Below are 15,554 nucleotides of genomic sequence, written 5' to 3'. Positions count from 1 at the left end.
TGACTGCCCTTAGGTACCGAGATGAGATCCTCAGACCCCTTGTGAGACCATATGCTGGTGCGGTTGGCCCTGGGTTCCTCCTAATGCAAGACAGTGCTAGACCTCATGTGGCTGGAGTGTGTCAGCAGTTCCTGCAAGACAAAAGCATTGAGGCTATGGACTGGCCCGCCCATTCCCCAGACCTAAATCCAATTGAGCACATCTGGGACATCATGTCTCGCTCCATCCACCAGCGCCACGTTGCACCACAGACTATTCAGGAGTTGGGGATGCTTTAGTCCAGGTGTGGAAGGAGATCCCTCAGGACACCATCCGCCACCTCATCAGGAGCATGCCCAGGTGTTGTAGGGAGGCACGTGGAGGCCACACACACTACTGAGCCTCATTTTGACTTGTTTTAAGGACATTACATCAAAGTTGGATCAGACTGTAGTGTTTTTTTCCCACTTTAATTTTGAGTGTAGCTGCAAATTCAGACTTCCATGGGTTGCTAAATGTGATTTCCATTGATAATTTTTGTGTGGTTTTGTTGTCAGCACATTCAACTATGTAATGAACAAAGTATTTAATAAGAATATTTTATTCATTCAAATCTAGGATGTCTTATTTTGTGTTCCCTTTATTTTTTTTGAGCAGTGTATGTTTAGTAGACAAATGGTAAATAATACCAAAATATCTGAAAAGCATTTTGATACAGTGGGAATGGGTAAAATCTGAACTTACCAGTTTTAAACAGTTGCATTAATTTAAATAGTTATGTCTAGTGGTTAGGACCAGGCTAGAAACTGGGAGACCATGAATTCTAATTCCAACTTAGCCATAAAAGCCATCTAAGTGACCGTGGGCCAGTCATTTTCATTCAGCCCAACTCATCTTACAGAATTGTTATTGTGAGGAAAATAGGGGGAAAACATGTTAAATATGTTTTATGGCATGCTAATAAAATAAATACATAAAATTCATTATCATGATATTTTAACTGTCCTAGAGCCTTGGGAGGGATCCAATAGTCAAAAGTATCAAATCCAGTCAAAAATATTGGATGGTTTATGTGTAAATAACAATAATGCTTTAGCTACTATTTTCTCCCCATAATGTCATGTCTAACACGTGTTGATACAAGTGTGTGCCATCTATAATAAATTGCGGACAATTGATCATTCAGCATAATTAGAATAAAGTATTTGGGATTCACCCACTATGAAGCATATTTATATCTATATAGGACTGGGATGAAGTATTTTGACATCAACCCTTAAGTCTCATTCTGCAGTGATACAATATAGTAAGCCATGGTTTGCATAATGCTAGTTTATTATCTAAACCACTGCCTGCTTTTTTCAAATCATGTTAAGATAAGGATGCATTACTTTGTTGAGCCCAAGGACTAGATTTGATCATCTGATTAGCATATGTGGTCACTATACTGCAAAGAGTGGTGAATGGAGCCAGGACAAAGCCAGGACATTTGATTTTGTTTAGTTTAAATGTGTTTTGCTTGATTCAAATTACTGATTCAAATAACAATTTTGGAAACTCTAGGGAAGAGAGCTTTGAGGTTTCAGAATCTGTCTGGAACAATATGCATCTGTATGCTTGGGTATAAATTGATTTTCAAATAGTGCCAGCTGGTTTCAAACAACACATTGCCAAATCAGATGGTTTAGTGTGAATCCAGCCTTAGATTGTAATATTACCTCAAACCTTGTGCAAGGAATCCTCAAGTATCAGCTGTGGATCATGGCCACATTGACTTAGAAACGACTTAGAATTCTCACCTGTTCTTTCAGCTGATTGACTTTATCTTGGAGAAGCTGTTTCACAAGCCTCAATTGTTGCTCAACATCCATCATGCGTTTCTCCATAGTCTGTAGTAGCTGCTCATATCCACCCTGTAATGGAGCATGTGTGCATGAAATCAATTACAATACTTTGAAGATCTTTGTGATTGGCTGTTCAACATAAGCTTTACAGGGAAGAAAAAAAATGAAAGCAAAAGTCTGAGAAATAGTGGGTTATTTGTACAGATAAAAATGATATCATGAAAGCAAAGCAAGCAATAAACTGCATCCAAAGACATAGACTTTTTATGTACATGTGATTCTCTATTTCAGATTTGCTTAGTTGTTTAGTAAATTTGATACAATCAAAAAGCTCTTGGCAGCTGACAAGATCATTGTGTATTAAAATGTCCATAATATAATATTAATGGGGAAAAACCCTATATAGAGAATATAAATACAATACATATAAAAATCTACTAAAAGCAATGTTTAAATGAAAGTAAGCAGATGGTAGCAATCACTGCATTGATGTAGCTTTCCCCATAACAGGAATGTTGCAATCCTGTATTTATCAAATATATTCAGATCCAAGAAAAGTGTTTAAAAGAATGGGCACATTCCAGCCTCTTTCAAGATGGACATGATCCATGCACACAGGGAAACCGCACAAAACTGAGCAGAAGGGTTTTCCATCGAACTGAATGTGAAGGCTTTACAAATAGTCCTTTATAGGATGGGATGGGATGGGATGGAATAGAATTAGAATAGGAATAGAATAGAATAGAATAGAATAGAATTCTTTTTATTGGCCAAGTGTGATTGGACACACAAGGAATTTGTCTTGGTGCAAATGCTCTCTGTATACATAAAAGAAACGATACATTAGTTGAGAGTCAAGAATCATAAGGTACAACACTTAATAACAGTCATAGGGTACAATAAGCAATCAAATCATCCTAGGAAACAGACCATATGTTATTTATGCTATCATTTTTCCAGGATGTACCATGCGCATGCTCTACTTTTGAGTGGGTAATGGAATCATCTGAAGAGATGTTGAGAATCTGAAGCTGAAACTAAAAAAGTTTAAAAGCCCAATTGGGTCATCCCAAAGTCTACTTCATTACCACCTCAGTGAATCAGTAGTATGGTAGGTGGATAATAGATGAAATCTCTTAAGCCATGGTGCCCTCTCAGAGTTGAAAGTGGTAGCTATTCCCAGTTGTCTATCTTGCCTCTAAATGGTATCCAGAGCTAAAGTGTCTAAATCGAGCTTGACTCTGGTGATTTAAAGTTTTCTTGTCAACAGTATATGGGTGGTTTGCTGCTGTGTTTTCCTGACTTCATAGTTAAGATTGTGGCTTTATATTTCCTGGTAGCCTCTCATCCAAGTAGTATTAAATCTAACATTGCTTAGCTTTCCAGGAGCAACCATAAATAGGTGCTGCCAAAACTACACCGGTTCTACAAATGTAGGGTGTGTGTTAATTGTCAGTTCCTAGCAATTAAAAACTCACAAGGAATCAGGTCCAGATATAATAAAAATATATGCACAGTATATTAAATTTGGAGAAGAGTTAAGTTTCAGGGTTTTTTTTTATAGTTTAGGTTATTGTGCAAACCCATCCTGCTTTGGTCAAGTTGAAGTATTTTGTGAAATCAGAGTTCAGTGTTCACTATTCATATCAAATGTGTTGTGAAAACATATCCAAGGGTCATCTTAATTATATGGATACCATACCCTTCAAAACCTTTGCAGAAACTGGGGGAGCGGAAGCAGCTGTACTGTTTTTAGATGGGCTGAACAATTTCCATCTGATTGATAGTAAATCCTTCAACTTTCTACTTAAAGCAACACTCTTCTTTCATTGATTTAAGAGTTGTGTTGGCTGGAAGGGTGTCCAGTGTGTCATGTGAAATTGAACACTTTTCTAATAGCAACATTGAAGTGAAAAGCTTTAGCAGAATTGGAAGGGAATTTATTTCAAGTAGCAGTTTGGGGTCTTGTGCTGCATTCACACAATACTTTAGAACCAAACTAGCTTACCTCATTTTAATTTAGCATATTATATAAAGCCAGCTATTGTGGTTAGTTTATATATTCAATAGGTCACAATTGGTTGAATCTCAACTATGTTTTACTTAGCCATATTGTGTGAACATAGTTCCTTTCTTGGCAGTAGGTGTAGTCATGAGATAGCCCCCAGACCTCACAAAGGAATTAGCACTCACAGAGGCTATTAGATCATTTGAACAACTTTTTTCATCAAAAGTGCATCATTTGATAAAAAAAATCATTTAATTGATAGCCATTTAATTGATTCCAAACTAAGTTGGCAGACTCTTCCATTTTTATCAAACAAAACATAGAAATAAAACAGAACATAAATTCTGGTGATGAACTGGATCAGCAATTATTTCCAGCATAAACTAAAAAAAAAAGTCAAGCTCACCTAAAACTATTTATCTAAAAGCTTAGGCACAAAGCTGAAAGTAAGTGACCAGCCTAAGTAGTTTTGTGCCTAAGGCAAGACAACAACTCTGTCTCCAGGTTTCTAGCCTTAACCACTACATCAAACTCTTCTCAATTCTCTTTTAAAGATGTCCAAATTAGTGTCTCTTGTTCTATTAATAATGTTGATTTAATTAATACTTTTGATCATTTTGGTTAGTCTTTCTGCATCCTTTCCAGAAATATTTGGTGAGATGTGGCAGCTCTCCACTCACAAGTGAAATCACACCCCAGATTTTGTACAGACATTCTAAAAATGTATGGATGTCAAAACGTAAGTTCTTTTTCAGATGCTCTTCCAGCATATCCTAAAAAGTATTTACCCTTTGTGTAAACACCAAGAATCAATGTTTTAATTCAACAATCCATATTCATCCCATAATTTCTTTTCCTTGCTATATATTATATATTTGTGTACGTAAATGGGTGAGTGGATAGGATTTGTGCCCCAATTTTCTAAATTTTGTAATTAAATTTCAGTGTTTATTCATTATGAGGAGATTCATTTGAATTATTTTGCTATCATTTGTTATTGTAACTGGGAATAATTTGTTGTCATTAATAAATTTGCCTATAACAGATTGATAGCTGTCTCATATGAATATCTCAAATTATTAGGCTTTTCTAAGATTTTATTATTGTCATATTTTACTAGGATACAATCCAATTCTGCCATAAATAAAGTTTAATGATTACAGATCTTTATTTCATTCCTATTACTGGTATTGAATTAAAAATTACAATCTTTTAGCCTAGCTGCTTTGTTACCCTTGGATTTATCCTCAAAAATACAGTTCCTCCAGCTGAATCAGAGACCATGGGTTGGTTCTTTATTTGAAGGTTTTATTGAGAAGATAGTTATTTGAGAGACCACCTCTCCCCAATCACATCTATCCATCACATCAGGTATGGCAGGAAGGCCATGTGGCAGATTCCACCCAAGGTCATCTGATGGGACCCAGGAGGAGAATCTTTTCTGCTGTCTTTTCTTTGCAGTATCATTCTCTCCAATGTCAGATTTACTTCACCTTCTTTAAGGGACTAAAATCATGGTTTTGTCATCTGGGATCTGGTAACATGGTTATGCAGCCTACAAAATGGTTGTATTGCTTGGGAAACTTGAGTGCATTTTTCTTGCAGATTGTTTTTAAATAGTTTTAGCTAGCTTGCTACATGATAGATAGATAAATAGGTAGATAGATAGGCATTAGCATTGTTGAAACTAATTGCAACCAGGGTTTCAGACTGGAGTATTCTACTCATAACTACAGATGCTAGATAAAAATGGGACTTTCTGCATATAGAACATGTATTCTATCACTGAACTATGGTTTTGCCTTAATTCAGTGTTTTCCAGACTTGGCAGTTCTCTGAAGTGTGACTTTGTCTCTCAGAAATTCTTATTACTAAGAATTCTGGGAACTAAAATAGGCATATCTGGAAGTTGCCAAGGGAAGAAAATATTGCCTTAATTGAACTTCCATGGCAAAATGACTCAACCTAATAAATACTCCAGCTTTATCAAGGAATGCATCCAAAACCCTATTAATTAGTAAGACAAAAAGACAAGGAGATATTTAAAAATGCGTATTTTATTTATCCAGTTACAAGTCCCAAAGTTTTGTTCTTTCCTTGTTTAAAAAGTATTTATACATCTTGTACAAAATTTTGTATAAATAACCCAAAATTTCTTCTCCAAATCCAATATATAAAAAGTTTAGTACCATTTTGTTTAAAAATACTTACAGTATACAATTGATGGGGGCAAAATAAGTTTTTCTCTTTCCAAACTCCTCTGGTTAAGCCAGTTTTAAATAGCATAAATAATGAAATTGACATAACAAAATTAAAAACATTTAAAATAAAAAAGATGTAATTCTTTCTCTCCCCATTCCCCCTCATAAAAATAGATTCTGACACAAATAAATAAAGGATGGGGGAAAATACAAGACCATTTTTTTTTAAAGATGATTTTAAATTAACAAATGCGATTTGATCCCTGGGTTTCTCAGCTTATGCCAGTTAGTGTAAGGAATGCGGTGCGTTAGAAGCCAAGGGGTGTCAGAGATGACCAATCCGCCTGTACGTATCTGCATGCAATGATCGTTGCTCCGGAAGCAAAGCCTGGGGAAAGAAGGCAAGGAGGACACACTTGACCCGCAGGCCTTTGAAAACAGCAGATCACACTTAAGCAGCACGAACACTAAGTGCCATTTAAACATCACATCAAGACAGACAAACACAAGAACTGCAAAGGGGCTGTGAGATTAACTTTGAGGAACAGGAGCCAAACTGTGATCAGAAGAGCCATGATGGCACAGTGGTTAGAATGCAGAATTGCAGGCTAACTCTTGACAACTGCCAGCAGTTCAATTCTCACCAGCTCAAGGTTTACTCAGCCTTCTATCCTTCTGAGGTTAGTAAAATGAGGACCCAGATTGTGGGGGCAATATGCTGACTCTGTAAACTGCTTAGAGGGCTGTAAAACACTACGAAATGATATATAAGTCTAAGTGCTTTTGCTGTCAGATAAAAGAAATTGAGTCCAAAGCAGAAATGTAGTTTGAAAAAATATGTCAAACTTGACCCTCCCTAATTTTTTTGTGACTAAGATGGATGTTATCCTTTAAGTAAGACCAGACTAGGTAACAAAAGTTATGAATTCTACTACTTTTATTATAGGGTTGCCTTAGCAGCCTCTTACAAGTTTGAAAGCACCTCCCCACTCCCTACTTTTATCCATAAGATAACTTTTTTGGGGTGGGTGGGTGGGTTGGTTAAAGGCTGAATTGTTTTCTCAAATTACATGTCTACTTTGAGCTCACATTTCTTTTATCTGACCATTGTCTTGGTTGCTGGCTCTTCCTTTTGTTCCTCCAAGTTATTCTTACTGCCCATTGTAAAAACAAGGAAATCACACATACCCACATAGGTCATGCATGACAGACAGTAGTTCTTTAAAGAGCAATAGCTCTGTAAAAAGAGCAAGCACCATACAGCCAATGACTCTTATTTTCTGACGTTGGGGTGAAGTTCATTGCCAATTCTAAGCCTCAAACTAATACATCTCTTCCTTTCTTTGCATGATCACCCCATTCCTTATTTAAGTCAGCTGTCATTTATTGTTACATCCAAACTGATCACACTGATAATTTACACGTTGTAGTTTGCCCACACTGCAAAACTAGAAACCCATTCAAATCTTGCTTTTTAGTTAAGTTTTAGAAGAAAAAGTTAACCAAAGTATCTTATTTTAGATATAATAGTCATAATGGTCTATTCAAAAGATGGAAACAGGCAGAGAAAGGGAGGAGGAGGAGGAGGAAAATGCAGCATAAATCTCAGATATAATTAAATATGTCAGTGTCAGCTATATGTTAAGCAAAAAGCCCTTATCCTATCTTTTAGTATTTAATACGGAGAAGCTAAAAAAGGGTGGTGTTACCATAAATCAGAATTATTGTTGGATCCTACATTTCTATTATTACATTTTTTCTATGCTTAATTTTAAGCCACGGATTAGTAGTGGTACAAGTATGTCAGATTGCTAGCATTTTTATATTTTTATAACTAAATGGCACAATAAGCAGAATACAAGGAAGCCCAGCCCATTTTCTAGAACTGGATGTGAGAGAGAAACCGTATAAATGTTACTAAAGAATAATTCTCATGCATCTTGAGTAACTGACAGGCTTTCTGGGGTCAGATTAGAATTGGAATCCAATGTCTAAATGGCTATAGATTGTTGGAATTTTTCATTATAAAAGGTGTAATCATTTTGATGCACAGATACTTTACAAAATGAAAAGTTATCTTATGCAGATTGTCCTCATATTAAACTATTTCCATATTCAACTGAGAAACACCAGCAGCTTAGATTGCTACTGAATTGTGCTGTACAGGTAATCCAATGAAAAATTTCGCTGTTAAAACTGGTATCTTACTATGTTCACTTCTAGGAATTACAAACTAGCTTGTTCAAAAGGGTGATACTAAGATGGCCAGTCCTTCAAAGAATGTTGAAAAGAACGGGATATGTTTAGCTTGCAACAGAATACACTCAAAGGAGATATGGTAGGAGTCTTCAGATATTCATATAAAGAAAGGTGTGGGCATGATCTCTGTCACTGATGGTAGGACAAGAACCAATGAGATGAAACTACAGAGGTAAATTCAAACCTGGTACTAGGATATTTTTTTTGAGGGCATGACTGTCAACCAATAGAATAAGATGCATTGTAAGTGGCATGTTTCCCTTCCCCAGAAGTCTCCTAGCTGAGATAGCCATTTGTTCAAAGAAAGCATGCTTTGACGCAATATATAGAAAGATTATATCTGTTGCACTAGAAATTTGAAACTGGCATAAACAGAGAAAGGGACATAATGAAGAAAAAGTGAAGTGGTAGATGACTAATCTACATTTAGTGAAGAAGAAACAGATTGTAACATACCTGGGGCATGTTTGTTTCCAAGGGCCGATTCTCAAGCTCCTCCTGCAGGCGTTGACACCTCCTCTCTGCCTGAAGGAACTGGTGCTGGAGCTGCTGGTATTGTTCAGATGGGACAACAGGACATCCTTGTTGCTGGATCTCCTGAAGTTCTCGAGGGTGCTGGGGTGGGCTAAGCATCATGCTGGAGTTTGAGTGAAGCAGCTGTATCAGAGAAGATGGGTAGGAAAATATAAAAGAGATGCCTTGCAGTTTAGACCATCTGAGCATCAAGATCAGTCAGGAAGAATGCAAAAGTGGACTCACAGTAACTGGTCTAATGTTCCCTTTAGATTGTGTGTGCAAATTTAAATCATACAAATCTGCTGCACACTGTCACAGCACATGCAGTAAGATTTTGTTTTTGGCAAAGGAGTCAATGAAGGCGAGGGAGAGAAAAGGAGGAGGGAGGAGGGGGAGGAAAGGCTTCTCATCTGGGATCTAGGCAAAAAAACAACAACCCTCAACCACCTCCTGCCATGCTCCAGAATAAAGGAGGAATGGAGTTGTGAGAAAGAAAAAGCAAAAGCTTGCTGGTATGGAGAGATATCATATTGCATATGGGCTTGTGCCCCTCTTTCCCCTCTATTTAAATACAGCACCAGCACAACACTTTGCAACATATTGTTCCATATACTAGTCCCCTCCCTCTCCTCCTCCCAGATTAGGTTGCTACTTTAAGGCACTTTATCCAATCAGATCCCTTCCAGAAGTATTGTACTAGAGTTGCCATCAGTGCCAGAGGGTATCTGTCAAGTTGTCTGGGGATGATGGAATTTTAGCTGAAGAAGTTTAGTGTTTAATTAGGAAAATCTCTCTTTAGGAGAAGTGCACCTCTTTGGAAGAACCTCAGAATTAAAACAGAAACATGGGTCTCCCTGTACAATTTTTGCTTCATGGACCTGTAGATTGCAAAAAAAAAAAAAAAGAGAGAGAGAGAGAGAATATGGCCTTTGACAGGAGTAAAGTACTTTTCTTTTTTCTTTTTAAATATATTTTTAGGAATAGTGAAGGTTTTCTGTTACATTCGTGCTTCATAAGATAGTGCCACAATTTGGAGCTGAGGCCAAAAAGGCATTTTGAAGTGGTATGGACACATATTTGGTGTCTCTTGAACTTCGATACATTTTCTCCCAGATTCACAAAGCTAGCTCAAGAAAAAGTGTTGCTTCCTTAAGGAATTCCTTGAGATGTTCACAATGCTGGGAATAGTAAAAGGAAAGACAAGAGGAGTAGGAAAGGACAGAGACAATGGCTGCACTGCTGGGAGACCTGTTGGGGCAGATCATTCCAAGGAAGGCTTACTGACTTAACACTTAATGGCATACAATCAGTCTTTGGGAGGCACCAATAGAGCTGGTGTTGCGCATCCATATCCCTGCTAAGAACATTGTTGGCTCTGGATCTGAAGCACCACATATTCCTAAAGCTTTATTTTAATATAAATAGAATGTGTAACGTTTTTTATTATTTTAGTAACTTCTTCTCATTTTTTGAGCTGAGGAAATAAATTTATGTTGAAGACATACACAGTAAATTGATAAGGAAACAAAAACACCTTTCCAGTTCTGTGTTATGACATCAACTCAGACATCACCAAGACTAAAAGCAGTTGACTGCCAAATGTTATTAAGAATTCACCTCCCCATCTTTACTCCCCAGATTAGACTGCAATTGAATATATCTTTACCTTGGAATGAATAGTATTAAACTCAGCAGGCCTTCTGAAGAGAATAGTCAAGGATTACATTAACTGCAGTTCTAGTTGGAGATTTTTCTCATTATAAAACCATACAATGTGCTAATTACAAACTCAAAAGTAATCCTTTTACGCTGTGAGCTCTATAGGGAGCTGCAGTTGTAAGGCAATACAGCAATATAATGAAAATAGCTTTTAAAGTGGTAGTGAATTACTATATTAAGATTTTGAACAATGTGAGAAAGCTTTTGATATGTTATTTATTTGCTAGAATATTTTACTAGCTTTTATCCTGAAATATCAGAACCAGCTTATGACACAGTTTTATATAATTTTGTATAACTAATATGATGCTCTTTGGTTCAGCTGCAACTTTCAGAATTCCCAGACAAAATTCACAGTCTTTAAGTGTTGTATTCCAACACATTTGGAAATTACCAGGTTGGTTGAGATTACATTAAAACTATTACAGAAAAATAATACAAATCAATATTTGTTGAAATTCAAATATGAAGCATCAGAGAAGGAAGGCATTTGTACTGTGTTTCATCATGAAGGTTCTGTAATTGTTCCTTTGGGAAAAATCATCTACAAGTACTTCTTACCTGAATTATATAAACCATCTTTTATATGTTTTTTTGGTTATGGTAGAATAGAGGACTAATGAAGTGGAAAGGGCATGTGCAGCTGTTCTCTTGCATGCACATCCAGTTCACATGCTCTGAACTTTGTGGGAAACCATACAAGCTATCAACCACCATAATCAACATCAGCACAATGTTCATGGGAAATTTAGCTGGAGCTCAAAATGTAATACAAATTGGAGAAAGATTTTGTAATCACAGTTAGCTTACAAAGAGCATTTTCCCTGAGCACATGGCTTACTTGGCTCTACAAAGTAAAGAAACATTGGGGAAATTGCATAGTTTGGAGATCATCAAAGATCAGTAAATCTGGCCATGCAAATGTCAATCTCACCATTCCTCTAAGGGCATGCAATTGGAAAACCATGGAAGGAAAAGCAACTCCAGTTATCTCACGAAATAAACAATCCATCCAACAATTAACAAAAAATAGGGGGCGGGGGGAAGAAAATGGAATCTCAGAGCCACTTTTCATTTTTTTTTCTGAAGTTCAGTTTTGTATTAAGCATCCTGTCTCATATTCTTGGAAAGTGCAGATTTTAAAGATAAGCCTTTTCTCTTTCTTCCTGAAACTAGAGAAATTATTTGCCTATTATTCCTATGATGCTTGAACAAGACCATTAATACTTCCATTAAAATGAAGAGTAGCTCCTTCAAATGAGACAGGTTACTGCCTTAATGTTCAGGACCAAGTCGGTAACAAATGAAAGGAAAGATGAGATGGCAGGTACTAGGTAATGTCATTTCTTTTCTCTCCATGCAGTGGGATTACAGAAGAAAAGAGTTGGTTCTACCTTCACACGTTAAGTCAGGCAGAGCACTGCATTCGTCTCTGCTAGTTCCAGCCACCAAGGTCTAGGCATAGGTTAGCCAGAAAGGAAGAAGAAGAAAAAACACAAGAAGGAGAAACAATTATGGGAATCAAAGGGCCAAATGAAACTTGCACAGAAAAAGAGTAATAAAATACAAAAAGACAAGAACTTTTTCAGAGAAACAGAAAAGAGCTGCTGGTAGGACATGTAAATGGAGTTTCTCTTTTGAGTCTATTCTCTTCAAGAGAATATAGGCTGGGCTAAGTGTGTCCTGCACATTTACTATGCACAGAACTCCACTTCTTAAGAGTTCTGGTTTGAGTTAAAAGTAAGAACAGGTTTCAATATCTTATGACTAATGTTTGAACATGGGAAGTAATGTCCAATTAAATGTCAGAAGCAAAGGGTGGATGGGAGCTGAATCAATATTTCACTGTTCTAGTGGTCAGAGCAGCAGTGGGTTGGATGGACTTCCAAACCTTGGATGACTGCTGGCCTTACATACAGTAACTGGTAGAACCAAAATAAATTGGGCAACATGTTTCTTTTCTGAATTCATTTGGATCACAAAATGTGCCATTGTTGGAGACAAAAGTTTGATTTAAGAACTGATTGAAAGCAAAGCTTCTTGAATTTTTGTGCTATTAAAATTCAGCAGTAAAATATCTGTTCCCAGAGGGATAATTTAGATATTTTTTGTGCTTAAAATTGAAAATATTTGAGCTCAGACTCTACTAAGTTTAATGAAACTATTTTATGTTGAACCTGACTTTCCAAACACCATTTCTCCTTCGCCAGTGGCTTCCTTTTCCACAAAAATATTGATTTATTACATTTATATCCTTCCAAACTCAACATGACTTAAAGATCTTCTAGAATTTTATTATTCCAATCACTCTGAGGTAATAAGGTTTAGAAAGTATATAAAAAAGTCCCTGTAGATTTTACTCTGCTAGTTGTTGCAGACTATAGAGGCAGTACTTGTCTCTGTTTCAAGGCACTGAGCCAGCACTGTCCAAACACATTTCTGTGGTCATGTGGCCAGCATGGAACAGTGTTAATTTCCCTCTGAAGTGGTACCTATTTATCTACTTGCATTTGCATGCTTTCGAACTGCTAGGTTGGCAGGAGCTGGGGCAAGGACAGGAGCTTACCCTGTCATGTGCACTCAGGTCTTGAACCTGGGCTTCTGGCTTTCTAGATGACAAGCCTAGTGTCTTAACTGATGAGCCACCATGCCGCCCTAATTCTACACTGCTCAAAAAAATAAAGGGAACACTTAAACAACACAGTGTAACTCCAAGTCAATCACACTTCTATGAAATCAAACTGTCCACTTAGGTAGCAACACTGATTGACAATCAATTTCACATGCTGTTGTGCAAATGGAATAGACAACAGGTGGAAAGCATAGGTAGTTAGCAAGACATCCCCAATAAAGGAGTGGTTCTGCAGGTGGTGACCACAGATCACTTCTCAGTTCCTATGCTTTCTGGCTGATGGTTTGGTCACTTTTGAATGCTGGCGGTGCTGTCACTTTACTGGTAGCATGAGACGGAGTTTACAACCCACACAAGTGGCTCAGGTAGTGCAGCTCATCCAGGATGGCACATCAATGCGAGCTGTGGCAAGGTTTGCTGTGTCTGTCAGCGTAGTGTCCAGAGCATGAAGGCGCTACCAGGAGACAGGCCAGTACATCAGGAGACGTGGAGGAGGCCGTAGGAGGGCAACAACCCAGCATCAGGACCGCTACCTCCACCTTTGTGCACGGAGGGACAGGAGGAGCACTGCCAGAGTCCTGCAAAATGACCTCCAGTGGGCCACAAATGTGCATGTGGCTGCTCAAACGGTCAGAAACAGACTGGGTGATATGAGGGCCTGACGTCCACAGCCCAACACCGTGCAGGACGTTTGGCATTTGCCAGGGAACACCAAGATTGGCAAATTTGCCACTGGCACAGATGAAAGCAGGTTCACACTGAGCACATGTGACAGACATGACAGGGTCTGGAGATGCCATGGAGAACGTTCTGCTGCCTGCAACATCCTCCAGCATGACTGGTTTGGCAGTGGGTCAATAATGGTGTGGGCTGGCATTTCTTTAGGGGGCCACACAGCCCTCCATGTGCTCTCCAGAGGTAGCTTGACTGCCATTAGGTACCGAGATGAGATCCTCAGACCCCTTGTGAGACCATATGCTGGTGCGGTTGGCCCTGGGTTCCTCCTAATGCAAGACAATGCTAGACCTCATGTGACTGGAGTGTGTCAGCAGTTCCTGCAAGATGAAGGCATTGATGCTATGGACTGGCCTGCCCGTTCCCCAGACCTGAATCCAATTGAGCACATCTGGGACATCATGTCTCGCTCCATCCACCAGCGCCACGTTGCACCACAGACTATCCAGGAGTTGGGGATGCTTTAGTCTAGGTGTGGAAGGAGATCCCTCAGGACACCATCCGCCACCTCATCAGGAGCATGCCCAGGTGTTGTAGGGAGGCACGTGGAGGCCACACACACTACTGAGCCTCATTTTGACTTGTTTTTAGGACATTACATCAAAGTTGGATCAACCTGTAGTGTTTTTTTCCCACTTTAATTTTGAGTGCAACTCCAAATCCAGACCTCCATGGGTTGCTAAATTTGATTTCCATTGATAATTTTTGTGTGATTTTGTCAGCACATTCAACTATGTAATGAACAAAGTATTTAATAAGAATATTTTATTCATTCAGATCTAGGATGTCTTATTTTTGTGTTCCCTTTATTTTTTTTTTTGAGCAGTGTAGTTAAAGGGTATAATTAGCTCAAAATCACTCAATAAAACCCACAAACCAACTGGAATTGAAATCCGATTTCAGCTGTGCTCACATCTCTTATGGCAAAATCTACATCGGTGAAAACTGCAAGGTCAGTCTCATTCATAACCAAGAAAATTCTGTTCCTTTGCTGAGTGTCAATTCCTAAATCAAAATAAGTTCAGCTAATTGTTCTGCCATTTTGAAAATCTATGTTGGACTAGCCCAAAGATTTTAGTATTATTTTAGAGGGGGAAAAGTGGCATAATTTATTTAGTTTCAACTCTTCCAAGCAAAGATGAGAAAATATATTCTATCTACATTTAAATATCCTTTCTTCCTCCCTCCCTCCCTCTCAAACACAGAGGAATACACTGGGACTTATTAATAAAACCAAATGATTTACTGGACAACAGACCATAACAGAATATAAATCCCTCTATTCCCTACCATTCAATCAGACATGTAGAAGTTTCTTAGATGAGAAGCAAAACGTTTTAAGAAAAAAAAAATACAAGAAAGTCCAATTGCCTTTTGAAAAGCACCTCTGGGACAACCATGGTCTGGATGATTGGGAATCTCCATAGACCAGGAGTCCCTAGTCCCGGCCACGGCCCACTACCAGACCTTGAGCCTTTCGGAACCAGGACGGGGAAGGGGTGGGTGAGGATGTGCGACACATCCCCACTTGTGCAAAGGGAGACTTGCCCACGGAACCATCCCCCAGCCCATGCAAAAGGATGAAGAACTCTGCCATAGACAGAAAAGATTCCCAAATTAAATTAAATTTTCCCACACTTGCTAGACATTATGTGTGTATG

At 38.2% G+C, this 15,554-nt stretch overlaps 1 protein-coding gene and 1 long non-coding RNA gene across 23 annotated transcripts in view; one reads left to right on the top strand and one right to left on the bottom strand.

The window, feature by feature from the left end:
- NIN (ninein) overlaps positions 1 to 15,554 on the bottom strand; it is a 109,608-nt gene that overhangs the window by 5,345 nt on the left and 88,709 nt on the right. For 12 of the 22 annotated variants that reach the window (XM_087922463.1, XM_087922466.1, XM_087922468.1 and 9 more), the window contains 2 exons: positions 8,748 to 8,948; positions 1,779 to 1,892 (listed from right to left, as the gene is read on the bottom strand). In XM_087922463.1, the coding sequence (XP_087778589.1) occupies positions 1,779 to 1,892; positions 8,748 to 8,948 (315 nt within the window). Of the gene's footprint in view, positions 1 to 1,778; positions 1,893 to 5,867; positions 6,421 to 8,747; positions 8,949 to 11,920; positions 11,982 to 15,554 lie in introns of those variants that run through there. The other 10 variants (XM_087922469.1, XM_087922475.1, XM_087922479.1 and 7 more) reach the window with 3 other exon arrangements.
- LOC148128298 (uncharacterized) overlaps positions 1 to 15,554 on the top strand; it is a 28,207-nt gene that overhangs the window by 8,877 nt on the left and 3,776 nt on the right. The gene's annotated exons all lie outside the window — the stretch shown is intronic.

The sequence above is a fragment of the Pseudonaja textilis genome, chromosome 1 (assembly GCF_049901715.1).
Source record: "Pseudonaja textilis isolate UNSWEBS1 chromosome 1, rPseTex1.2, whole genome shotgun sequence".
NCBI lineage: Eukaryota > Metazoa > Chordata > Lepidosauria > Squamata > Elapidae > Pseudonaja > Pseudonaja textilis.
Note: the sequence above shows the minus strand (reverse complement) of the source record. Positions and strands in the feature narration are given on the sequence as shown.